The 27714-nt window shown below is 43.6% G+C and overlaps 1 protein-coding gene across 1 annotated transcript in view; it reads right to left on the reverse strand.

Annotated features, from left to right (window-relative positions):
• Positions 1–27714, reverse strand: part of sh3bp5b (SH3-domain binding protein 5b (BTK-associated)) — a 52560-nt gene that overhangs the window by 18342 nt on the left and 6504 nt on the right. Inside the window, exons 2-3 of the mRNA XM_078415452.1 lie at positions 15922–15984; positions 9382–9510 (exon numbers count right to left, since the gene is read on the reverse strand). Coding sequence (XP_078271578.1) covers positions 9382–9510; positions 15922–15984 — 192 coding nt within the window. The remainder of the gene's footprint in view (positions 1–9381; positions 9511–15921; positions 15985–27714) is intronic.

The raw sequence follows: 27714 nt of genomic DNA on the forward strand, positions 1-27714 counted from the left end.
AACTGCAGATGCTGGTTTACATCGAACATACACAAAATGCTGGAGTAACTCAGCGGGGCAGGCAGCATCTCTGGAGAGACGAATGGGTGACATTTTGGGTTGAGACCCTTCTTCAGACTTTAGTATCTGACCCGAAACATCACCCATTCCTTCTCTCCAGAGATGTTGCCTGCCCTGCTGAGTTACTCCAGCATTTTGGGTCTATAACCCCATGCAGCCTCCTAACATCCTCTTCACAGCTTATTTTCCGATCGCAAATTTACATCCAAGTCACATATAAACTAGGCAAAGTTGAGGCCCAAGCCTGATCCCTGTGACACATCCCGTGTTACAACTTGCCAAACACAAAAAACAACTTTTTATGCCCACGTTTTGTTTCCTGCTCACCAGACAATCTTTTAGCAACACCAACGTGTTCCCTCCTGCACTGTGAGCTTTTATTTTCTGCAATAGCCTTTACATAGAAACATAGAAAATAGGTGCAGGAGTAGGCCATTCGGCCCTTCGAGCCTGCACCGCCATTCAATATGATCATGGCTGATCATCCAGCTCAGTATCCTGTACCTGCCTTCTCTCCATACCCCCTGATCCCTTTAGCCACAAGGGCCACATCTAACTCCCTCTTAAATATAGCCAATGAACTGGCCTCAACTACCTTCTGTGGCAGAGAATTCCACAGACTCACCACTCTCTGTGTGAAGAAATGTTTTCTCATCTCGGTCCTAAAAGACTTCCCCCTTATCCTTAATATACCAAATGGTATATAAAATTGTGATTGCTATAGATAGAGTAGACAGTCAGAATCTTTTGTTCCTGGGTGGAAATGTACAACACTAGAGGGCATAGCTATAACGTGAGAGGGGGGAGGTTTAAAGAAGATGTTCAGGGCAAGTTTTATTTTACACAGAGAGTAATGGGGGCTTCAAACGCATTGCCACGGGTGGTGGTGGAGACAGATACAATAGCAGCATTTAAGGGGCTTTTAGATAGTCACATGGAAGTGCAGAGAATAGAGGGATATGGATCATGTGTACAGGCAGATGAGATCAGTTAAACTTGCCATCATGTTCGGGCCAAACATTGTGGGTGTAAGGGCCAGTTCCTGTGCTGTACTTATAAGAAAATAACTGCAGATGCTGGTACAAATCGATTTATTCACAAAAAGCTGGAGTAACTCAGCAGGTCAGGTACTGTGCTGTACTTTCTATGTTCTATGTTCTAAATGCTCTCTGAAAATTGAAATATAAACACATCTACTAGTTCCCCCTTCCCCACAGCACTTTACTTCTTCCCAAATTTCTGACAAATTGCTCAATCATAATTTTCTTTTCACAAAATCACATTGACTTTGCCCGATTACCTTATTTTTTTCTAAATAGTTTCCGATAACATATTTCACCATAACCCTTTCAGCGTATTCTCCATGACAGATATTACACTACGTTTCCTGCCGTTTACTGCCTTCCTCTCTGTTTGAATGGAAGAGTTATATTTATTATTTTTCAATTTAATGAGAACTCCCCCCCCAAACTAGCAAATTAAAAAAAGAATCAGAAACCAATGCATCAGTCATCTCACTTGCCAGTCTGTAAGATAAAATGTGTCTTTTATGGAAGCAGGGAACTGCAGATAAGTTCATAAGTCACAGGTGTAGAAGTAGGTCGTTCATCTCATCGAGTCTGCTGCTGATTAATCCACAAAGTCAAAAAGGTTTAGAAGGATATGGGCCAAACTTAGAAGGGACATGTTGGTCGGCGTGGGCAAGTTGGGCATGAGCCTGTTTTCATACTGTATGACTCTATGACTCTAAAAGGACACAAAATGCTGGAGTAACTCAGCAGGTCAGGCAGCATCTCTGGAGAACATGGAGAGGTATCGTTTTGTGTTGAGACCCATCTTCAGGCTGATTGTAGGGGGGGGGGGGCGGAGACAAAAGATAGAAGGAGAGAAGCAAGACAAATAATGGCAGGTAGTTGCAGACAAGAGTGGGGTGGGGTGTTTAAAGCAGAATTTGCACACTACTCAATACAGGTGCTCACAGACAGTAATGTCTTATGGTAACCAAGGGATCTAGATCTGGTGCTTATTTATTAGAAATGGTGTGAGATTTCACAATAAAGTTGCTTCAAACCTCCCAATAGATAGATGTTTCGTGGTGCAAACAAACCTGGACATTGTTATAAAGACATAATTTGCAGAATCCGGGCCTGTGGGATGCTTACATTGTGCAGGGCAACCTCAACCAAAAGATTCTGCAGCACACTGAGAATCTGCTCTGACCCTCTCCCTAAATGGTCCTCAACCTGTAGATTGACACAAAATGCTGGAGTAACTCAGCGGGTCAGGCAGCATCTCTGGAGAGAAGGAATGGGTGACGTTTCGGGTCAAGACCCTTCTTCAGACTCAGGGGAAAGGCAAACGAGAGATATAGACGATGATATAGAGAGATATAGAACTAATGAATGAAAGATATGCACTAAAGTAACGTTGATCAAGGAAAGGTGGAGCCAACAATGGTGCATTGTTGGCTGTGGGCTAGGTGGTAATGAGTTATACAGACAATGAAACTCAACAGGATGACAGTGAAACTAGTATGAAAACTAGGCTGGGGAAGGAACAGAGAGAGAGGGGATTTAAGGGTTACTTGAAGTTAGAGAAATCAATATTCATACCACTGGGTTGTAAGTTGCCCATGCAAAATAGGAGGTGCTGTTCCTCCAATTTGCTAGATCTCAAGTTCTTCAAAGTGTTCCCAAAGATCTTCTGGTGGAGCATTCATGTTAAATGATTCATGAGGTTAAATCAAGCGAGGCATGGCGCTTGGAACTGCTGGCCATAATCCTCTCACTTCCCTGGGGCCAGACGCTGTCTGACTCTCTCGGACTGAGTTGATCGCGGGCCATGAACGTGGATGGCCACTTAACATGGTGCAAAGGACCCGTCCCTGGCCGAAGGCTGAACTGCGGTGGACAAGTTGGGCATAAGAGCCTGTTTTCATACTGTATGACTCTATGACTCTAAAAGGATACAAAATGCTGGAGTAACTCAGCAGGTCAGGCAACAGCTCTGGAGAACATGGAGAGGTGACGTTTTGTGTTGAGACCCATCTTCAGGCTGATTGTAGGGGGGGGGAGCGGAGAGGAAAGATAGGGGAGAAGCATTGCCAGCGGTGAAAAGTGTCCTTCATTGGAACAGTTTTAACCTGTTCAGTGCCACCCCCGAGTATACTCTGGCCACGGCCAACAGTGGGGGGGAAAAAAAACTTGGCAGTGAACAGGTTAAATATCTGTGACATTAAAAAAATCTGTTAACATTTAAGTAAAACACTGACAACTTTTGGCTGGAGTGCAAGTCTGCATAAGCCTATTGGACTGAGAACCTGTATCTGCTATGTTTTAATAATTCTTGAATTGCTGACATATTAAGGCACAACCAAGGAAAATATATGAAACACAGAGTGTATTTGATGAGGATTTGAGAACAGCTGTGAAATAATGATTCATTATTATGATAAACTACTCATAAATAATTATTGGGATTGGTTTATTATTGTCACATGTATCGTGGGACAGGTGAAAAAAAGCTTTTAAAAGGCAAGTTAAAGACAAACAACTTGTGTATAAAATCATGAGAGGAATAGGACAGGTGGACTCACATAATCTCTTGCCCAGAGTAGGGGAATCGAGAACCAGATGGCATAGGCTTAAGGTGAAGGGGGAAAGATTTTATAGGAATCTGAAGGGTAACTTTTTCACACAAAGGATGGCGGGTGTATGGAACGGGTGCCAGAGGAGGTAGTTGAGGCAGACAACATTGCAAAGTTTAAGAAGATATTAGACCGGTACGTGGATAGGACAGGTTTAGAGGAATATGGGCCACGCGCAGGCAAGTGGGACTAATGTAGATGGGACCTAGTGGTGGGCATGTTGGGCTGGAGGGCCTGTTTCCACACTGCATGTCTCCATGACTTATTTTGCTCTTAGTCTCCTCATAAGCAGACCAACAATCTGCTGGTTAAAAATCAGTGGGAAGCCTCAATAAGACTGGGCCCCAGCATTGAACTCCACAGGGGATTCAACAACGATGACTCATGACAACTCCAGCCTCTGATTTGCCACAGCCAGCACAATTCGACATATTAACACAGCTGTTGCTGAAGGACTGCTTCCTTTCCTCACACCATAGGAATGTATCTGAATAAGAAGATTTGGAACAACAGCAACAAGCAGCTTGTGTAGGAAGGAACCGCAGATGCTGGTTTAAACCGAAGATAGACACAAAACGCTGCAGTAACTCAGCGGCCTTCAGACAGGAGACGGGTCTCGACTGGAAACGTCACCCATTCCTTCTCTCCAGAGATGCTGCCTGACCCGCTGAGTTACTCCAGCATCTTGTGCCCATCTTCAGCAACAAGTAGCTTGCCTGCTCCTTGATCCACACACACACACACACACACACACACACACACTCGCTCACAGGCAGACTGAATGAATGGCTTGAAAAGCTAAAGTCGGCATTTCACCCACGTTATGTCATAATCCTCTGATTGAACCCACAAGCCGTGTGTTGTTGGTGGGTTTAGCAAACTCTGCTCACAATGAGAACAAAGGTGTGTGGAAGGGAGGCCATACATAGCTGGATTCCAGTTACAAATAATAACAGACAGTACACAGCACACCAAACCAGTACGTAAAAAGGAATAATGACCCGTGTTCAAGACTTTGCCCAGACCTATTGTTTCACAGCTAATCTCAAATTCTCATCAAATACACTCTGCATTTCATACATCCCACCAGGATAGAGTGAATGTGGAAAGGATGTTTCCACTAGTGGAAGAGTCTCGGACCAGAGGCCATAGCCTCAGAATAAAAGGATGTACCTTTAGAATGGAGATGAGGAGGAATTTCTTTAGTCAGAGGGTGGTGAACCTGTGGAATTCATTGCCACAGACAACTGTGGAGGGGCCAAGTCAATGGATATTTTTAAGGCAGAGATTGATAAGTTCTTGATTAGAAAGGGTGTCAGGGGGTTATGGGTCAAAGGAAGGAGAATGGGGTTGAGAGGAAGAGATAGATCAGCCAGGATTGAATGGCAGAGTAGACTTGATGGGCTGAATGGCCTAATTCTGCTCCTCGAACATTTTCCTTAGATGTGCCTTCATACGATAGCAGTTCAAGAATTATTATAACATGGAAGATACAGATTTCTCAGTCCAACAGGCTTGTGCAAACTTGCTCTCCAGACAAGCCAGCCCTTGGCTATGCAAGACAAAAGCACACACACAACTCCCACATGTGGGCACGACACACAGAAACAAGACAGACAGAGAATTTTTTTTTTGATGAACTGCCCATGGCTTGCGGCACCCCAAGGTCTGAACTCCTGCCAGTAGGAAGGAGATGTGGTTATATTAGGGAATTTCACACCTTCTTTCACACTTGATAAAGAAACTCTTTCCAAGATTCACAAATGTCGAAGAAGGGACAAATCAATTTGAGTCTAAAATAGGAAACTAACCTAGCAATCCCTTCCTTTCTGAAACTGGGGCTCTCAAACTTAAAACCACCAGCTGTTAAAAATATGGTTCAAGAGTCATACAGCATGGAAACAGGCCTTTCGGCCCAGATTACCCATGCTGACCAAGATGCCCCATCTGCACTACTCCCACCTGCTCACGTTTGGCCCATATCCCTTCAACTTTTCGAATCCATGTATCTATCCAAATGTCTTTTAATGTTGTTAAAGTATCTGCCTCAACTACCTCCTGTGACAGCTTATTTCATATACCCACCACAATCTATGTGAAAAAGTTGCCCCTTAGGTTCTTATTATATTTTTCCTCTCTCACCTTAAACCTATGTCCTCTGGTTCTTGATTCTCCCTTCTCTAGGTAAATGTGTCTGTGCATTCACCCTATCTAGTCCATACAATACGTCATAACAATGTTAATTTAATTTTGGATAAATATCTAAATACAATAGATGTAAATACAAGAGATGTAGAATATTTTACAAGGCAGGGGGGTGGATAAACTATTTCCATAGATTAGTAACTGGAAGCTCTATACATTAAATAGTCCCAAAGATCATAATCCAGCACGTCCCATCGACACTGTAAGCCAAGAGATGATGGGCACCACTTAAGCTGATCCAGGTTTTACTTAGTCTAATTGTTTTGTACTCCATCTTTTTTGCTCATTTTTTTCCTATTACTGTTAGATTAGTTGCATGTGTGAAATTTGCTCACTTTCCTTTATCTTTGTATTTCAATTTATTCAAATTAATTCTTCCTCCCTTATTTCGTTTTTTTTTTTAACTCACATGTTTATCCCACATAAATATCATCCTTAACAAGCTCTTCATTCCATTGACCCACTGACCTAACCCAATTACCATTATTTAACAGGCTTCCCAACATCAAAATACTAAATGGCCAAGTAACGGGCAGGATAGTAAGGAAAGTAATGATAGCGGAGTCAAGGGATATGGGGAGAAGGCAGGAACGGGGTACTGATTGTGGGTGATCAGGGTGAATGGCGGTGCTGGCTCGAAGGGCCGAATGGCCTACTCCTGCACCTATTGTCTATTGACAAGTAGGCAGAGGTCATTTTAATGACAATTGTTTGGAGTGGAGTGATATCAAAACTTTCAAAATATAGTTTTGGAGCAATCTGCCCACATCTAGTTTTAACAGTTCATTCCCAGGCATTCAAACAATTAGCTCCTTCTTTATGTTTTTGATATTATCAGATCATGGAATTAGCGCTGACCTCAAGTAAATGCCAAATATAGTTATTCCCAAGAGAAATTAGAATTGGTAGAAGACTCTTGCTTAAAATAAAGCTTCTGCTATTTAACGAGAGGTTTTGAATATTTGTAAATTCACAAGCAGATTTAATTTGTAACAAGTTCACGGCAAATAGAACTGTAATATGAATCATTACTTGCCCAGATTTCAAATGAAGATACTGCCCAGAATCACAGAGTCAAGTCAAGTCAAGTCAATTTTATTTGTATAGCACATTTAAAAACACCCACGTTGACTAAAGTGCTGTACATCAGTTCAGGTACTAAGAAAAAAACGAACATACAATGGCACACAAACATAACAGCACATACATAAACAGTTCACAGTGCCCCCTCAGAGGGCCTCAAACGCTAGGGAGTAGAAATAGGTTTTGAGCCTGGACTTAAAGGAGTCGCTGGAGGGGCAGTTCTGACGGGGAGAGGGATGCTGTTCCACAGTCGAGGAGCTGCAACCGCAAAAGCGCGGTCACCCCTGAGCTTAAGCCTAGACCGCGGGATAGTGAGTAGCCCCAAGTCGGCCGACCTGAGGGACCTGGAGATAGAGTGGTGGGTTAGAAGATTTTTGATATGGGGGGGGCAAGCCCATTTAGGGCTTTGTATGTGAATAGGAGGAGCTTGAAGTTGATTCTGTACCGTACTGGGAGCCAGTGGAGAGAGGCCAGAATCGGGGTGATGTGGTCCCTTTTATGGGTACCCGTCAGGAGTCTCGCTGCGGCGTTTTGGACCAGAGGGACAAAGCAATGTGTCAAATAGATAACAATATGAACACCTTCTCATCCTGATTCTCAAATTATGAGAACTAATGGAGAATGGGCAAAAAAGTGCAGAAGACTGAAGGAACTGCAGATGCTGGAGGCTTGCTTAGAACACAAAATGCTGGAGGAACTCAGCGGTTTATAGAAACATAGAAAATAGGTGCAGGAGGAGGCCATTTGGCCCTTCGAGCCAGCACCGCCATTCATTGTGATCATGGCTGATCGTCCACAATCAGTAACCTGTGCCTGCCTTCTCCCCATATCCCTTGATTCCACTCGCCCTGAGAGCTCTATTTAACTCTCTTTTAAATTCATCCAGTGAATTGGCCTCCAATGCCTTCTGTGGCAGAGAATTCCACAAATTCACAACTCTCTGGGTGAAAACTTTCTTTCTCACCTCAGTTTTAAATGGCCTCCCCTTAATTCTTAGACTGTGGCCCCTGGTTCTGGGCTCACCCAACATTGGGAACATATGCAGCATCTTTGGACGTAATGGACAGGTAATAGCTGGGCGTTGGAGCAGCAGTAAAATTCTGTCTTAACCCGCAAGAGACCCGTGTTCGATTCTGACTCTGGGTGCTGTTTAGATGGAGTTTATACGTTCTCCCAGTGTGAGTTTTCTCCAGGTGCTCCAGTTTTCTCCCATACTCCAACGACGTACAGGTTTGTTGGCTAATTAGCTTGGTGAAATTGTGAATTGTGAATTGTCTCTTGTGAGTGCAGGATAATGTTAATGTGCCAGGATCGTTGGTCGGCGCGGATTCGGTGGGTTAAAGCGCCCGTTTCCGCGCTGTATCTCTAAACTAAACTAAATAATGTTTCGGATTGGATCCCTTCTTCAGACCGAGACAGACAATGTGCCGGGACGGGACACTTCTTCAGACTGATCATCCACAATCAAGGGTCTCGACCCGAAACATCACCCATTCCTTCTCTCCACAGATGCTGCCTGTCCCGCTGAGTTACTCCAGCCTTCTGTGTCTATCTTTGGTTTAAACCAGCATCTGCAGTGCCTTCTTACACATTGATGAAACTAATGTGGGCACAATCACAAAAAAAGCTTAAAGGCTTCATGGGGTGGCATCAGAAGCCAACAACGATTCGCACCTTGTCATTCATTAAAGTGGCAAGTTGAAAGAACACACTCACAATCTTAAGAAATCTGAGGCTGCAATTCCTAGAACACTAACTTTTGTGTCAAGGATTTGCACAGTGCGCTCACAATCTCAGGCTACTGCAAGTGATTTACAGACAACTAACCTTATCATATATAAACTTATTATCATAGAGAGGCAAGCAATTTCCCCAACCCATCATTGAGATGAAGTTGTAAGAAAATAACTGCAAATGGAGGTACAAATCAAAGGTATTTATTCACAAAATGCTGGAGTAACTCAGCAGGTCAGGCAGCATCTTGGAGAGAAGGAATGGGTGACGTTTCGGGTCGAGACCTTTCTTCAGCACTTAAATTAGATAATATGAAGGTTAAATATCGGCCGGGTTACCCCCGTGAACCCTCTAGTTCCTCCGTAAGATGACCATGGATTTAGGCCTTATGTTACCTGGCTCAAAATGAATTCTTCACTTGAACATGGTCAAATTGATAGATCAAGTTTGAAGAGCTATGGACCAAACGCAGGCAGGTGGGACTAGTGTAGCTGGGACATGTTCCACAGTGTGGGCAAGTTGCACCGAAGGGCTAGTTTCCACACTGTATCACGCTATGACTCTAAATTATTGTTCCTTTCCATAGTGTGAGAAAGCAAATGAAGAAACATACATCCCAACTTGGAAACAGAATGCAAAGTTCATTCCTTTACCTGCCGTGTCACTCTCCGGGCCTCCCAGTATGGCTTGGAATCATCCACCGCTTTTCCGACCTTCTTCCCTACTTCATCGAGCTTAACGGTGGCTTCAACTAAAACCGTTCGAAATTTCTGCCGGCCCTCCTGCAAAACAACAGAGGGACGTGAACAGGGCTCAGAGCGTGTCAGCAGAAAATTATTTCAATGTTTCCAAAGGGAGTCCGACCATAAACAATGAAAGTCAATACACGTCTTGTGAAAAGCAGTCTCAATCTCGTTTCCCCTCTTCTGTCAGAGAGTCCAGATGATTTCCTCAAAGGACAGTAACACCAAACGGATATACCTTTAAATCCTGCAATCGCCACTTCGAGTGATAGAGTGATACGGTGTGGAAACAGGCCCTTCGGCCCAACTTGCCCACACCGGCCAACATGTCCCAGCTACATTTGAACCACTGTCTAGTTTCACTGTCAACAGTTACATTCAAAATCTCATCCTTTAAGCCACCTAGATGTGAAGAATGGTTGGGTGAGGGGGGAGATTAGGTAGCCGTTTAGGAAAAGGGGAGATGCAACGAGACCTGGGTGTCGTGGTACACCAGTCATTGAAAGTCGGCATGCAGGTGCAGCAGGCAGTAAAGAAAGCGAATGGTATGTTGGCATTCATAGCGAGGGGATTTGAGTATAGGAGCAGGGAGGTTCTGCTGCAGTTGTACAGGGCATTGGTGAGACCACACCTGGAGTATTGCGTACAGTTTTGGTCTCCTAATCTGAGGAAAGACATTCTTCCCATAGAGGGAGTACAGAGAAGGTTCACCAGATTGATTCCTGGGATGGCAGGACTTTCATATGAAGAAAGACTGGATAGACTCGGCTTGTACTCGCTGGAATTTAGAAGATTGAGGGGGGATCTTATAGAAACTTACAAAATTCTTAAGGGGTTGGACAGGCTAGATGCAGGAAGATTGTTCCCGATGTTGGGGAAGTCCAGAACAAGGGGTCACAGTTTAAGAATAAGGGGGAAGTCTTTTAGGACCGAGATGAGGAAGTTTTTCTTCACACAGAGTGGTGAATCTGTGGAATTCTCTGCTACAGAAGGTAGTTGAGGCCAGTTCATTGGCTATATTTAAGAGGGAGTTAGATGTGGCCCTTGTGGCTAAAGGGATCAGGGGGTATGGAGAGAATGCAGGTACAGGATACTGAGTTAGATGATCAGCCATGATCATATTGAATGGCGGTGCAGGCTCGAAGGGCCGAACGGCCTACTCCTGCACCTATTTTCTATGTCTATGTTTCTAAGAAATGAAATTGCACTCCTGGAAGTAGGACTGACCCGATGGACCTTATCGTCTCCTTCTGCGTCATTACAATTTAAAAATCAGATAGATGGATTGAGTTTCCCCGAAATCAATGTGGCATGTACTCTGTGAGAACCTATGGAATCATTCAAAACAATTAACATGTTCAATGGGCAGTGATGGAGGCAAGTACGATATGGGCTTTTAAGAGGCTTTTAGATAGGCATGTGGATATGTCGGGGAATGGATCACTTGCAGACACAGAAGACTAGTTTAACCTGGTATCATGTTCAGCACAGACATTATGGGCTGAAGGGCCTGTTCCTGTGCTTCGATGTCCTATGTTATAATGGGCTCTAAGCAGCTCTTTTGTAATTGAATCATACAGTAATAAGGGCAGCACGGTGGCTCAGCGGTAGAGCTGCTGCCTTACAACGCTTACACCGCCAGAGACCCAGGTTCAATCCCGACTACAGGTGCTGTTTGTACCGAGTTTGTACGTTCTCCCCGTGACCACACGGGTTTTCTCCGAGATCTTCGGTTTCCTCCCACACTCCAAAGGCGTACAGGTTTGGAGGTTAATTGGCTTGGTATAAATGTAAATTGTCCCTAGCGTGTGTTGAATGGTGTTAATGTGCGGGGATCGCTGGTCGGTGCAGACTCGGTGGGCCGAAGGGCCTGTCACCATGCAGTATTACAAAAAAGTTATAGCAAATTGTTATTGATTTAGAGAACAGCTTGTAATTCGTGACACATTGTTTGTGTTGGGAATAGTACTTCATCCTGACATCTCACCACAAATTATAAAAGTGTACTCAGTAAAGGAACTGCCTTGTGTAAAACAAAGGAATTTGTCCACCTCTTGCAATAAATTCCCAATGTTAAGCTGCAGAAAGTGCTGACAAGTGTTCATCACCAAAATCCCAGCTAATTCCCAGCTCCCTGAATGGTATTTCTCATTGGAATTGACAGATGGAATTCCCTTGGACAAAGTTCTCACTGTCGAAAAAACGTGCTTGTAAAAAGTATGAAGATGGAGAACAAGGAAACATGTCCCATGGAAACATGGCTGATCATCTGAAATCAGTTCCCCCGATCCTGCTTTCTCCCCATGTCCCCTGATTCCTTTAGCCCCAAGAGCTAAATCTAACTCTCTCTTTGGAAAACATCCAGTGAATTGGCCTCCACTGCCGTCTGTGGCAGAGAATTCCACAGATTCACAACTCCCTGGGTGAAGAAATGTTTCCTCATCTCAGTCCTAAATGGCCTACGCCTTAATCTTAAACTGTGACTTCTATTTCTGGACTCCCCCACAATCGGGAACATTTTTCCTGCATCTAGCCTGTCCAATCCTATAAGAATTTTATATGTTTCTATAAGATCCCCTCTCATCCTTCTAAATTCCAGTGAATACAAGCCCAGTTGAACCATTCTTTCATCATCTGTCAGTCCCGCCATCCCGGGAATTAACCTGGTGAACCTACGCTGCCCTCCCTCAATAGCAATAATGTCCTTCCTTAAATTAGGAGACCAAAATTGCACACAATACTCCAGGTGCGCTCTCACCAGGGCCCTGTGCAACTGCAGTAGGACCTCCTTGCTCCTAAACTCAAATCGTCTCGCAATGATGCCATTAGCTTTCTTCACTGCCTGCTGTACCTGCATGCTTATTTTCAGTGACTGATGTACAAGCACACCCAGGTCTCGTTGCACTTCCCCTTTTCCTAATCTGACACCATTCAAATAATAATCTGCCTTCCTGTTCTTGCCACCAAAGTGGATAACCTCACATTTATCCACATTATACTGCATCTGCCATGCATCTGCCCACTCACCCAACCTATCCAAGTCACCCTGCATCCTCATAGCATCCTCATCGCAGCTCACACTGCCACCCAGCTTGGCGTCATCCGCAAACTTGGAGATGTCACATTTAATTCCCTTGTCTAAATCGTTAATATATATTGTAAATAACTGGGGTCCCAGCACCGAGCCTTGCAGCATCCCACTAGTCACTGCCTGCCATTCTGAAAAGGACCTGTTAATTCCTACTCATTGTTTCCTGTCTGCCAACCCGCTTTCTATCCGTGTCAATACCCAACCCCCATTACCATGTGCTCTAATTTTGCACACTATTCTCTTGTGTGCGACCTTATCACAGGCTTTTTGTAAGTCCAGATATACCACTTCCACTGGCTCTTCCATATCCATTCTACTTGTTACATCCTCATAAAATTCCAGATTAGTCAAGCATGATTTACCCTTCATAAATCCATGCTGCCTTTGAAGTGAATGGCACTTCATGACTTTCGAACCACGGAAATGCTTTGAAGTGTGATCATTGCTGTCATTCCACAAATGGAAATAATGGCCAATTAAATTATGTTGCTGTAAAGGCGATAATAAAGGGGAGTCTTTAGTTTAGAGAAACAGCGTGGAAACAGGCCCTTCGGCCCATCGAGTCCGCGCTAACCAGCGATCACCCCGTACACGAGCACTATCGTACACACTTAGGGACAATTTATAATTTGCAGAAGCCGGAGCTCCCGGAGAAAACCCACATGGTCACGGGGAGAACATACAAACTCCGTACAGACAGCACCCGTAGTCAGGATCGAGCCCAGGTCTCTGGTGCTGTGAGGCAGCAACTCGACCACTGCGCCACCCTGACACCCTTACTGCTTTTCTCAGAAGTGATAGACGATGGGAGAAGGGGATGGGTTCTTGATTTAACATCAGTGCACGAAATCAGGTCTTCCCTCCTTGATCTGCAGAGGTTTCAGCAGATTTATGACAGCCAGCCAGGGACTCCTCTGAATAAATCATGTGAAAGGTTTTTCTATGTAAACAAATAAGTTAGACAGGTACATGGATAGGATAGGTTTGGAGGTTTATGGCCCAAATGCAAGCAGGTGGGACTAGTGTAGATGGGACATTTTGGCCAGTGTGGGCAAATTGGGCTGAAGTGCCTGTTTCCACGATGTGTTGAATCAAGCATTCAAGAGAGAGCTTGATAGAGCTCTTAAGGATAGCGGAGTCAGGGGGTATGGGGAGAAGGCAGGAACGGGGTACTGATTGAGAATGATTAGCCATGATCACATTGAATGGTGGTGCTGGCTCAAAGGGCCGAATGGCCTACTCCTGCACCTATTGTCTATCAGTAAACAATACAGAAGGGTGAAGAGAGATTTGTATGGAGAGCAACTCCACAGATGTTGACAAGGAGCTGGAAGAACTCTGCTCCACATTTATTTTTTCCTGAGAGTTCAGAATGGGGTCAGTTTCATAGTTGAGAGACAGCACCTTGTTTAATGCAAGTTTCTCTTGGTACTATATGACCTAAAAATCCTGGAAAGAGACTTGAACCAATAATGAGTTTCGTGAATGAGATATTTAATCTTGTTTCATACACATCTTCCTACACACACAGGGAGCGATCAATCTTATAGATTTCTAAAATGAAAGTCATGCAATTTACTATAATCCTGATTCCCATCTGTGTTGCCAGCTTTAGTTTGCTAGTAATCCTGACCACAATGTTAACAATTTTTAATGTCCTTGTTAAACATTGGACACTTGTAACCATCTGTGTTTCCCGAAGTATGTTTCATCAGTAACTTTTGTAATTAACCTTCAAAATGTTGTCCTAATTAGGTTATCGGTTCCCATGAAATTGCCTCACTTAAAGGCCTTCCCAAAATAACTCTTGCAAATTGAGAACTGTTCTTTTTTTAAAATATATTCAGTTACAAAGATACAAGAGGACATCCTTGGTTAATTAGCACAACTGCTGCTTTTAGGTTAAAAGTTCAAATGATGAAGTCCTACTCCAGAAGCTGGAGCACAGAATTCAGTCCAACATACTTCGGGACATTCACCGCAATGTCCTGTCAGACATGGGGCCTCCTTGCAATCAGGGTTGCCAACTGTCCCGTATTTTGGGCTAAATTGGTTTGTCACGTAGGGGAATGCCCTTGCCCCATATTAGGCCCTGGGGGCGCTGTAGGCCCAGACACTGTGGGCCCCGACACTCTAGGCCCCGACAGTTTAGCTCCCAACAGTTTAAGTCCCGACAGTTTAGGTCCCGACACTCTAGGTTTCCGACATTTTAGTTCCGGAGAGTCAAGTTCCGGAGGCCCGGGCGCCGCCTAACGGAGGTTGCGTAGCAACCCACCTCCCGGCCCAGGCGGCCGCCATTGGTGGGGCAGGAGCACGTGGCCTCTGGCTGGGTGAGATCACGTGGGGCGCGGGGCGGTGACGTCACCTTGTCCCATATTTGGGAGTGAGATAGTTGGCACCCCTACTTGCAATCCAGGATAAACATCCTATCTAAATATCTGAGAAAGAAAAGGACTTTGCAATAATTGATCCGGTTTGATAAAGTTTGAAGTCATTTCTGTACGTACAACATCAATATTTAGTGATAGTCATCTACAGGGTCAAGTGACCAAGAATCTGTGTTAAACTCGTAGATGATTCAGGGTGGTGAATCTGTGGAATTCTTTGCCGACAGAAGGCTGTAGAGACCGTCAGTGGATATTTTTAAGGCAGAGATAGATTCTTGATTAGTACAGGTGTCAGAGGTTATGGGGAGAAGTCAGGAGAATGGGGTTAGGAGGGAGAGATAGATCAGCCATGATTGAATGGCAGAGTAGACTTAATGGGCCAAATGGCTTAATTCTACTCCTATCACTTATGGCATGAAAATTGGCAGCTCCGGCTGCTCCGGTTTCCTTCCGCTTTCCAAAGACGGGTGGGTTAGAAGCTTAATTGGCCATTGTTAAAAAATAAAACAAGAGCCTCTAATGTAGAGAGTGGATGAGAAATTGGGTTAACATAGAACTGGTGTGAACAGGTGATCGATGGTCAGCGTGGAATCGGTGGGCCGAATGGCTTGCTACCATGCTGTCTCGCTAAAGTAAATACTGGTTCCCTTCCAATGGCACAGTCAGTTCTGCTGCTTCACAGCGTCATGGACCCTTGTTCAATCCTGACCTTGTGTTCTCTCAGGTGAGGGATTTCCCCCAGGCCTTCCCATATCCCCGTAACATGCTGGTTAGTTAACCAGCAACTGTAAAACATCTTTTATGTAGGTTAACGGCAAACAAAAAGTCAAAAGGAGTTGATGGGCATGTGCGGGAGAGAATGAATTTGAGGCCTACAGGGAAATGGGAGAGGTAGGATTGCTCCCCTGGAAAGCAGTATGGGCTTGATGGGCTGCATGGCCTCATTCCATAATATTTTCATGTAAACTTTACCTCTAGTTCAGTTTCCTGACGATTAATAGCCTCTGTCGACTGGTTCAGCTTCTCAAGTTCCCCCTAGAACACAATAAGGAAAATAGTTTAAGACTCAAACTAGGCAAAGTTAAAGACTAAACATTTAGCACAAGGTGCATCTTTAAACTTCTCAAAATCTCCAAGCCGATTGTTGTTACCCCTCTCGTTGACAGAGTCCTAAATGCAAAAAGTACAAAGCCAAAAGGAAGTGTTTGCCCCTGGGAAGTGCTTAAATTTAGCAATACTGTACATAAACATCATTCATATCCTGTTGAACTTAGATAGCTCAAGATGGACAGGCCTTTTTCAAGTCTATCATGCAAGCAAGTATGATGTGCCGAAATGGATCGACTTTATGCAACTCAATTAGCATTTTGAATTAAATTTCCAGCAGCCTCTTGGACAATTTGGAAGAACTGTGGTATTAACTTTCGACAAAAATAGTTACACTCTACCTGGCAGTACTGATGTCATGATCACAAATTCTCTAATATTAGAAATATTGCAAAGCAAGGAGAGAAGAAATGCAAACGGCTTGAAGCTGATCTTTCCAGGTGGTGTAAAAGTGCTTCACAATAAATCATCAACCATTTCACACCATCTTCACATGACAAGGCCCTGGCCCAGCTTCCAACTTTAGCTGGGCAGGAGGTGGAGTAAATAAAACAGTCAGTGTGGTTCGCCCGCACCTAAACAAACATACCTTTGTAACCCCACCTTTGCATCTACCCAGAGCTAATTAAGTTTCATCCGCTTGTGAATGGCAAAATGGTAACATCAAGATGCAACCGATTACACATTGTATTCCATTTTCTTCTCTATTAACTTCAGCTAAAAGAAAATAGCTTTTCTATTTTCAAGCCAACCCCCGTCCATAACAACACTTTGAATCTTACCAGGAAGCAAGGTTGCTATGGTCCACTGGTCTAATATTAGTCAGTGCACAAGTCATAACACCACACGGAACAAAGTCAGCAGAAGCCATCACTGCATCGAAGCGGCAGATGTATCATTCTGCAAACCTCACTCGTAATTGGAAAGTCCATACCCAAACTGTTACTCCTATCAAGATTCGATCAGCAAGAAAGGCCATGAAAAACTTGTAAACTTGTAGAACTGTGTGGACTCTAAATAGACACAAAATGCTGGAGAAACTCAGCCGGGCAGGCAGCATCTCTGGAGAGAAGGAATGGGTGACGTTTCGGGTCAAGACCCTTCTCTATTTAGAATTCAATAGCTCCATTCAGCTCAAACTATTTTCACTTGTGAAGTCAGTACTTCAAAAGGATGAAATTAATTAAGAAAATGAATTGGCAGGTAACTTGTAACATTTGAATTAATGTGAACCTAATTAACAAAAGTTTGTAACAACATGCAGTGAATGATGGGATCCTGAATCCTGTGGGAGTTACATAACTGGCTGATCAGAAGAGATGGCATAAAAAGTAGGCAAGAAGGAAGGCCCTGCTCTTAATTGGAAAAAAAAACTAGAGGTAGTTTTAGTAACAGCAAAGGGATAAAAACAGCAAGTCATATGTGGAATACTGTTAGCAGTACAGTCCGAATGCATTCTAATCTTCCAGCAAATTATTCCACTGAACTGTCAGGCATTCATTTGAGTGGACTGGATTTCACACAGACTGTTGTGTAGTTTTCAAACAACAAATATGTTTTTCATCAACAAGGAAAATAAATAAATGTGTTTACGTGATATCTCAAGTCTTGAAACATTTTGCATCCAATGAAATACTTTTGAAGGACAATTAGTGTTACCACAGAAGGAACAGCCTGTGTGTATATTATGAGATCCCATAACCCTCAAGGAACCTATGACCAAATAATTTGATTTTGTGTGTTGGCAGTGGATAAATATTAGCCAAGACGCTGGGAAAATTCTCCATTTTCAAATAGTTGCCAATGGAATCAGATAGAAATCATATTAATGTCTCATCCAAAAGACAACAAACAGTGCAAGCTTTTGGCACAATACTGAAACATGAGATTAGATTGTGTGCACAGATTTTTGGAATGGTAATTGAACCCAGCCATTTTGCAATGGCATTAACCCTCATGGTGCCAAATACATGGTTCACTCTCAATTATGGTGCTGGTTGTGTGGTGTTTACCTTGTCTTTCTGCTCCATACCACATATTTTCTACCAACCAATATATATTGTCACCATATGACATGAGGAGCACTGGCTCCTGGAGCTCTTGAGTCCATGGTTCAAAATAAAAGGGAATGAAGTGCTGGAGTAACTCAGTGGGTCAGGCAGCATCTCTGGAGAACATGGATAACTAACGTTTCAGGTCGAGGCCCTTCTTCAGACTTTAAAACAACATCTGCAATTCCTTGTTTTCCTGACCCCCATGGTGCTCTGTTACCAATTGACAAGCAAGGTTATGCCGCACTGCAACTAGTTTTGCTCTGTTGACAGAGTGGCACGGTGGCGCAGTGTTACAGTTGCTGCCTTAGAGTGCCAGAGACCCGGGTTCGATCCTGATTACAGGATTGTCTGTACGGAGTTTGCACATTGTGGGTTTTCTCTGGGATCTCCGGTTTCCTCCCACACTCCAACGACTTACAGATTTGTAAGTGAATTGGCTTCGGTAAAGATAGTAAATTGTCCCCAGTGCGTGTATGATAGTGCAAGTGTACGGGGGGAACGCTGGTCGGCGCAGACTCAGAGGGCCGAAGGGCCTGTTTCTATGCTGTATCTCGAAAATAAAATAAACTAACATAGTGGTTTCTTGTTGGACTCCAGCAGAGGGAAGCAAATGTCACCCCACATTTTCCAAACGTTCTGGCTGACTGCCAGGTGTTAAGGAATGATAATGATAATGAACTGCTGTCTTCAGGTTTGGCAAGAATTCCATATTCTTGACATTTCCCCATTTCCTTGCCAGAATTTATTTTTTATTTTTAATGCTTTACATAAGCAGTGAAGCCCATGTGTTAGCCATGGCATATCCACAATTTAGTGGATCATGGAATGGATTCAAACTCAGTCACAGTCTGTGGTGTTGATCAGCCTTAATTATTAATTCAGCATTCTTTTTCTCTATCAAAATGGGGCATGACATTTTACAGTGCCCATAAAATGAAGTTAAAGTATGTCTGCATAGAGACATGGGTCTGAGCCAATAACATTGTATAGAACAGGAGAGTGAAGAGTCAAGAATGTTCAATTGTTATACGTACTGACAACAGCACAATGAAATTCTAAAGACATCATGAAAAGAGGTGGAAAGAGCTACAGGGAGGGTCAGGCGAGAGTCATGCAAGGAGTGGAGAGATGTCAGTGCACAGAACAAAATCATGTACAAAATCGCACATAAAATCACGAGAGGAATAGATGCACACAGTCTCTAGCCCAGAGTAGGGGAATCGAGGACCAGAGGACATAGTTTCAAGGTGAAGGGGAAAAGATTTAATAGGAGTCTGAGGGGTAACTTTTTCACACAAAGGGTGGTGGGTGTATGGAACAAGCTGCTAGAGGAGGTAGTTGAGGCTGGGACTATCCCAACGTTTAAGAAACAGTTGAACAGGTACATGGATAGGACAGGTTTGGAGGGATATGGACCAAGCGCACGCAGGTGGGACTAGTGTAGCTGGTACATTGCTGGCCGGTGTGGGCAAGTTGGGCCGTTTCCACACTGTATCACTCCATGACTAACATAGTACAGTACAGCACAGGAATAGGCCCTTCGGCCCACAATGTCTGTGCCGAACATGATGCCAGGGCCAGCTCATTGCTTGCACATAATCCATATCCGTCCATTCCCTGCATATCCATGCGTCTATCCAAAAGTCTCTTGTGCCACTATCTTATCTGCCGCCACCACCACCACCCCAGGCAGTCTGTTCCAGGCACCCACCACCCTCTCGGAGTTCAGCAGTTTAGAGAGTTGGGATGATTGGTAGAAGAAAAAGTCTGGCAATTTCAAGCTGGTGGTGGGCCGAAAACGGTGTCAAGAAATATTATAGGTGGCATGGGCATTGATTGTAGGTAGGATCCTGAACCAAATGGTATGATCAGAGGCAGGATTTGAAATCAGGAGTCGGGGTAAAGGGGGCAGCTGGATAGGTATCATCAGTAGATTGGAAGGGAGTGGAAGCTAACATTAAATAAATTACTTAATGGACCACCTACTCAAAATGCAGCAGATGCCTCAAGCTCCTTGATGCCCAACCTGATAAACGCAAACCCTGTAATCAATGGTGAAGGGGTCTCAACCTTTCAGAGAATCCCTTCAGGGGGCTGTGAGAGACGTATGTAATTCATAAGCTTCACATGCACGCAGGATGTGAAAGTAGGGTGGCATGCCATGCGAGCTCGGTACCCAAACTCAGTAGCTTCTCTCTCTCTCTCGAGGACATGGACCAAATCTCTGGAAGCGCAGTGCCCATGCACAACGTACACAAGTTTTTGGGAGGCGTTTTTGATTTTTTTAAATTCAGTCATGTTTCAAATAAATCAATAAATGTTGAACTGTGTTGCCGGAATTCTCAACCTGAAAGTTTCAAACTTGCGAAAAGAAATTGTCAAGGAGATTACAGAACCACTAGCTCCTCATTTTCACCCTCCAAGCAGCTTACAATGCCGTTTCCTTTATCATCATTGGCTTTTTGCATATCTTTCACTCACCGTCTATATCTGAAAGCATGAAAGCATACTGTTGTGTTGCATTGCAGCCTGATATTGGAAGACCGTAAGAAATTGCAGTGAGTTGTAGATGTAGCCCAGCCCACCACACGGGCCAGACGTCCCACTATTGTCTCCATCTACACTTCACGCTGTCTCGGAAAAGCTGCCAACTTAGTTGAAGACTTGTCCCATCCTGGTCATTACTCCTTCTCCCTGCTCCCATCCAGCAGAAGATACAGAAGATTTAAAGTGTGCATCACCAGGGTCACGAACAGCTTCTTCCCATCTGTTATCAGGCTACTGAATGGTCCTTCCACAAGCTAGGTTATTGTCCATATACCTCCCCCCCTCGACTCCATCCAAAGACCCCGACAGTCTTTTCAGGTTGGGCAGATTCACTTGTACCTCAGCGAAACGATCGCCCAGTCTACGTTTGGTCTCGCCGATGTATAAGAGTCCACATCTTGAACAACGGATACAGTAGATAAGGTTGGAGGAGGTGCAAGTGAACCTCTGCCTAACCTGAAAGCATTGTTGGGGTCCCTGGACAGAGTCGAGGGAGGAGGTAAAGGGACAGGTGTCGCATCTTCTGCGGTTGCAGGGGAAGGTACCTGGGGAGGGGGTGGTTGAGGTGGGAAGGGATGAGTTACCCAGGGAGTCGCGGAGGGAACGGTCTCTGCGGAAGGCAGAAAGGGGAGGAGATGGGAAGATGTGACCAGTGTTGGGATCCCGTTGGAGGTGGTGAACATTTCAGAGGATAATGTGTTGTAAGCGACGGCTGATGGGTTGAAAGGTGAGGACGAGGGTGACTCTGTCTCTGTTGTGACTCGGGGGAGGGGGAGCAAGGGCGGAGCTGCAGGGTACCGAGGAGACATGAGTGAGGGCCTCAAGATTGAGACTAAAAGAAAACAAATTCTGGAATGTTCATTATTTTGGATGTGCATTTGGTCGCACAATGCACTGGTTCATTTAATAGACATTACACAACTTCCTAATGCTTCCAAATATAAGTAACCAGAGAAACAAGAAACAACACAATGTGGGTTGTCTCCATTCTGGATGTTCTCTCCTCATTTTCACTGGAGGGAATTGTATTCCTCCCCTTAAAAACAATATAATATAGTTGGTTATAAACAACATATTTCTGTTTAGTTTAGACCCATTTAATTATGCTGCCAGTCAATATCTCTATTTTAACAAATGTTCCAGCCTAGATAATTAAATAATAAACTGATAAAACATTGAATGAAAATGATATCAATTTCTCAACTATAAAAAGGGATGGGTGAATAACTAAACCATTTAATATTCCTTTGAAATCAATGCTTTTTTTTTTAAGATAGCGTAAAGATAGTGGGACAAATCTACATTTCTCAACGGTTAAAACACGATGGTCACTGATGCTTTCCAATGAAGGTGGCGCAAATGGTGCAAAATGGGGTTAGGAGGGAGCGATAGATCAGCCATAATTGAATGGTGGAGTAGACTTGATGGGCTGAATGGCCTCATTCTACTCCTATCCCTTATGACCTTATGACCTAAAATGTTTTAGTTCCATAAATACAAAGGTGGATTATGTTTTGTTGTAGACCATAATAAGTCAAGAAAACTTTGCAATAAAAGCCTACAAGCCTGACTTCCAGGCACCACGCAGTAATCTAACAATGGCACTGTGTTAGTGGGACACAGTGAGCAGCAGCCAAAAACTTAAACAGTGGCTTAAACACATGAGAGGAATAGATCGGGTACACACACACACACACAGAGTCTCTTGCCCAAAGTAGGTGAATCAAGATCCGGAGGACATAGGTTTAAGGTGAGGGGGGGGGAAGATTTAAGGGGTAACTTTTTCACACTGAGGGTGGTGGGTGTATGGAACGAGCTGCTGGAGGAGATAGTTGAGGCAGGTCGTATCGCAACGTTTAAGAAACATTTAGACAGGTACGTGGATAGGATAGGTTTAGACGGATATAGGTCAAACGCATTCAGGTGTAGATGGGACGTGTTGGTTGGTGTGGGCCTGTTTCCACTTTATGTGACAGCAGCTTTGAGATGATAAACCAAAGGGAATATTTTTTTAATATTCAAAAATGAGGATTAACATTGAAATTAAAATTTAAAGTGGTAAAAATATGACTCAATACATGCTAGTTAGTCATGTTTCTTCCACAGATATCTTAAGTTTGGAATTACATTCTGTAATTTCCCCCAAAATTTAGGCCATCAGACATTTGAAGACTGCCAGGCACTAGCTCACTACTACTTTCTTTCACTTGAACCCAGATGGGTCATTTTGGCATGCCTCAGTTAAATATATATATTTTTTTTAAAACATGTGATAATTAATTATTGGCCACAGCATCTGTGCCCACTGCTTTTTCAGTCAGCTCCAAATGTTTTACCATAAATGACAACCGGTTTAAAACTAATCTTGGCCCCAACAGCTTGGAATTTAGTTTTTTGAACATGCTTCCATTTACTTAGTGTCTTTCGCTGTCTTAGAACATCCCAACTATTTCACAAATGCATAAATACTTTAAGGGCGGCCACTGTTGTACTGCAGGGAAAGACAGCTGACAATTTGGCCAATTTCCACAAAACAGCGAAGAGATAGTTGGCCAGAAAATGTGGTTTAGCGAAGCTGGTTGCGGAATAAGTATTGGTCAGGACAGTGGTTAGATCCCTTCCCCCTCTCCCACGGAATGTTTTACAGTCAGCTCGGAAGGCAGATGTGTTTTGATTTACAATCATATCCAAAATAATGGCAGCATCCATCGGTGCTGGCAGTCTAAATTGTGCTTTCAAGCGTCTGTCGTGGACTGTGATGATTAAAAATAAGAACTGATGGAACGTAAAAGGTCCAACATACAGCTTTAATTACTTTGCAACACTAACTCAGATTAACAAAACTGCAAGAATACGAAAAGCAACATGTGTATGAAGAATTACTGAGCACAAGAGGGAAGAAGAAACTAAAAGAAACAGGATCCTTTAGGAGACTACAAAGTATTATTTAAAATACACAGGAACTCATCTCAGTGACGATAACCACATACAACTGAATTGTTATATCAGTATGTTATATAATTTTTATGCTAGGTTGGGGTATTTATTTTTTAAGAACACTCCCCCTAAACTACGTATTGTTCTGAGCTTCCCCAGTATCTTGCCAACCGATGGAATAAATCAAATGCACAAGCATCTGATTTAATGTAACCATTAAATTGAGATATCACCTCAAACGTCTCCAAATTCATTGGGAGAAGAAGCACTGGTACCTTCTCTCAAGCCAACATCCCCAATGCTGAGGCCTGAATGCAATCTGCTTGTTTCATTTAGAAATCACGTCATTGGCATGCCCGACACCAGACTCGAGAAGGAAGGAACAGCAAATGCTGGTTTACACCTAAGATAGACACAAAACGCTGAGTAATTCAGCCGGACAGGCAGCATCTCTGGAGAGAAGGAATGGGTGACATTTCGGGATGAGAAACTTCTTCAGACTGAGAGTCAGGGGAGAGGGAAACTAAAGATTTAGATTTTTTTGATTTAGAGATACAGCGCAGAACCAGGCCCTTCGGCCCACCGGGTCCGTGCCGCCCAGCGATCCCCGCACACTAACACTATCCTACACCCCACTAGGGACAATTTTAACATTTGCCCAGCCAATTAACCTGCATACCTGTACATCTTTGGAGTGTGGGAGGAAACCGAAGATCTCGGGGAAAACCCACGCAGGTCACGGGGAGAACGTACAAACTCCGTACAGACGGCGCCCATAGTCAGGATCGAACCTGAGTCTCCGGCGCTGCATTCGCTGTAAGGCAGCAACTCTACCGCTGCGCCACCGTGCCGCCCTTAAGGTAAGGTGTGAAAATGACAGATCAAAGCACAGGATGATAAAGGAAATGTAGAATGGTTCATTGTTGGCTGAGGCGAAGGTAACAACAAGGCATAGAAAGAGGACGGTGAAACCAGTCTTATGTACTCTCAGTCACGGGAAGAGATTACCAGGAGGAGAGAAGAAAATATTCAAGTATGTACTCAAGGCCTGTTGCACAAGCAGCAAAAAGCAAGAAAAACAACCAATCATCTGTACATGTGCCCGAGGCCCATTGCTGTAATATATTACATTTCTGATCTTAAGTGCAAGATCATTAGAACATACCTATCATAGCAACTTCCAAAAGAGAACCTTTGGAAGGGATATTAAGCTGTCCAGCTTGGAGTTAGGAAGGTGCTTCTCACACCCATAGAACACAGTAGTTAATGCAGAAAGATTACAAATATCTGTGGGCCAAAGGACCTGTTTACAGATTATATTTCTCAGCGACTCTCTGATTTTTGAACTTTGTGATGTGAATAGAATCAGAAGAGAAACTAAATACCGTGGCGGGACATTTCCCACAAACCCATCGAGTGATAAAATAAAAACACCAGAATGGTAACTAAAAAGGCAATACGGGGAGAAAAGATGAAATACGAAAGTAAGCTAGCCAATAATATAAAAGCGGATAAGCAAAGTTTCTTTAGATATGTAAAGAGTAAGAAAGAGCAAAACAGCATAAATAATGGATGACCATCGCAAACTGCGTTGCAGTCTTTTTTACGAGAGCACTATTTTTAAAGTAGGAACATGCAGTCTGAATTCAGAAAACAATCAAAGGCTGCCCCACCCATCCACCTATCATAGAGAATCTCGTGCAAATAAATGGCTCTACTTCACCCAAGCGAAGTCAGAAGTAACATTTTATCCAGCTATATCAATAATCTCTGCAGCAGTCTTCTTCTCGTACAAGTCATAGCAGAGTAGCTTGCAGAAAACGTCCACTTAAAAAGAAATGCAACTTAATCAGAGATAGCAAATTGCCCTCCGCAAGCACAATGGGCAAGGCCTCCGAGAATGACGGGCGCAAGGATCCGCAGATGCTGCTTTACCAAAAAGACACAAAGTGCTGAGTAACTCATCGGGTCGGGCAGTATCTCTGGAGAACATGGATAGGCAACATTTTGGGTCGCGACCGGTCATCAGACTAATTGTAGTCATGGGGTGAAAGCTCATAAAGAGGTGGGGGCACGACAAAGCCATGTACAGCACCCTCCATAATACTTGGGACAAAGACCATCATTTATTTATTTGCCTCTGTACTTCACAATTTGAGATTTGTAACAGGAAAAATCACATGTGGTTAAAGTGCACATTGTCAGATTTTAATAAAGGCCATTTTTATACATTTTGGTTTCACCATGTAGAAATTACAGCTATATTTATACATAGTTCCCCCCATTTCAGGGCACCATAATGTTTGGGACAAATTGCTTCACAGGTGTTTGTAATTGCTCCGGTGTGTTTAATTGCCTCCTTAATGCAGGTATGAGAGAGCTCTCAGCACCTCGTCTTTCCACCACCATTGGAAACTTTTTTTTTGCTGTTTATCAACATGAGGGCCAAAGTTGTGCCAATGAAAGTCAAAGAAGCCATTATGAGACTGAGAAACAAGAATAAAACTGTTAGAGACATCAGCCAAACAAATCTTAGGCTTACCAAAATCAACTGTCTGGAACATCATTAAGAAGAAAGAGAGCACTGGTGAGCTTACTAATCACAAATGGACTGGCAGGCCAAGGAAGACCTCCACAGCTGATGACAGAAGAATTCTCTCTATCAAAAAAGAAAAATCCCCAAACAGGTGTCCGACAGATCAGAAACACTCTTCAGGAGTCAGGTGTGGATTTGTCAATGACCACTGTCCGCAGAAGACTTCATTAACAGAAATACAGAGGCTACACTGCAAGATGCAAACCACTGGTTAGCCGCAAAAATAGGATGGCCAGGTTACAGTTTGCCAAGAGGTACTTAAAAGAGCAACCACAGTTTTGGAAAAAGGTCTTGTGGACAGATGAGATGAAGATTAACTTATATCAGAGTGATGGCAAGAGCAAAGTATGGAGGAGAGAAGGAACTGCCCAAGATCAAAAGCATTACACCTCATCTGTGAAACACGGTGGTTGGCGTGTTATGGCCTGGGCATGTATGGCTGCTGAAGGTACTGGCTCACTTATCTACATTGATGATACAACTGCTGATGGTAGTAGCATAATGAGTTCGGAAGTGTATGGACACATCATATCTGCTCGAGTTCAAACAAATGCCTCAAAACTCATTGGCTGGCGGTTTATTCTACAGCAAGACAATGATCGCAAACATACTGCTAAAGCAACAAAGGAGTTTTTCAAAGCTAAAAAATGATCAATTCTTGAGTGACCAAGTCAGTCACCCGATCTGAACCCAATTGAGCATGTCTTTTATATGCTGAAGAGTAAACTGAAGGGGACTAGCCCCAAAACAAGCTTAAGCTAAAGATGGCTGCAATATAGGCCTGGCAGAGCACCACCAGAGAACACACCCAGCAACTGGTGATGTGCATGAATCACAGACTTCAAGCAGTCATTGCATGCAAAGGATATGCACCAAAATACTAAACATGACTACTTTCATTTACATGACATTACTGTGTCCCAAACATTATGGTGCCCTGAAATGGGGTGAATATGTATAAAGCCCCAATGGCAGGCAGTGACTAGTGGGGTACCGCAAGGCTCGGTGTTGGGACCGCAGCTATTTACAATATACATCAATTACTTGGATGAAGGGATTAAAAGTACCATTAGCAAATTTGCAGATGATACAAAGCTGGGTGGCAGTGTGAACTGTGAGGAAGATGCTATGAGGTTGCAGGGTGACTCGGACAGGTTGTGTGAGTGGGCGGATGCTTGGCAGATGCAGTTTAATGTGGATAAGTGTGAGGTTATCCACTTTGGTGGTAAGAATAGGAAGGCAGATTATTATCTGAATGGTGTCAAGTTAGGAAAAGGGGACGTACAACGTGATCTGGGTGTCCTAGTGCATCAGTCACTGAAAGGAAGCATGCAGGTACAGCAGGCAGTGAAGAAAGCCAATGGAATGTTGGCCTTCATAACAAGAGGAGTTGAGTATAGGAGCAAAGAGGTCCTTCTGCAATTGTACAGGGCCATAGTGAGACCGCACCTGGAGTACTGTGTGCAGTTTTGGTCTCCAAATTTGAGGAAGGATATTCTTGCTATTGAGGGCGTGCAGCGTAGG

The sequence above is a fragment of the Rhinoraja longicauda genome, chromosome 2 (genome assembly GCF_053455715.1).
Source record: "Rhinoraja longicauda isolate Sanriku21f chromosome 2, sRhiLon1.1, whole genome shotgun sequence".
NCBI classification, from domain to species: domain Eukaryota; kingdom Metazoa; phylum Chordata; class Chondrichthyes; order Rajiformes; family Arhynchobatidae; genus Rhinoraja; species Rhinoraja longicauda.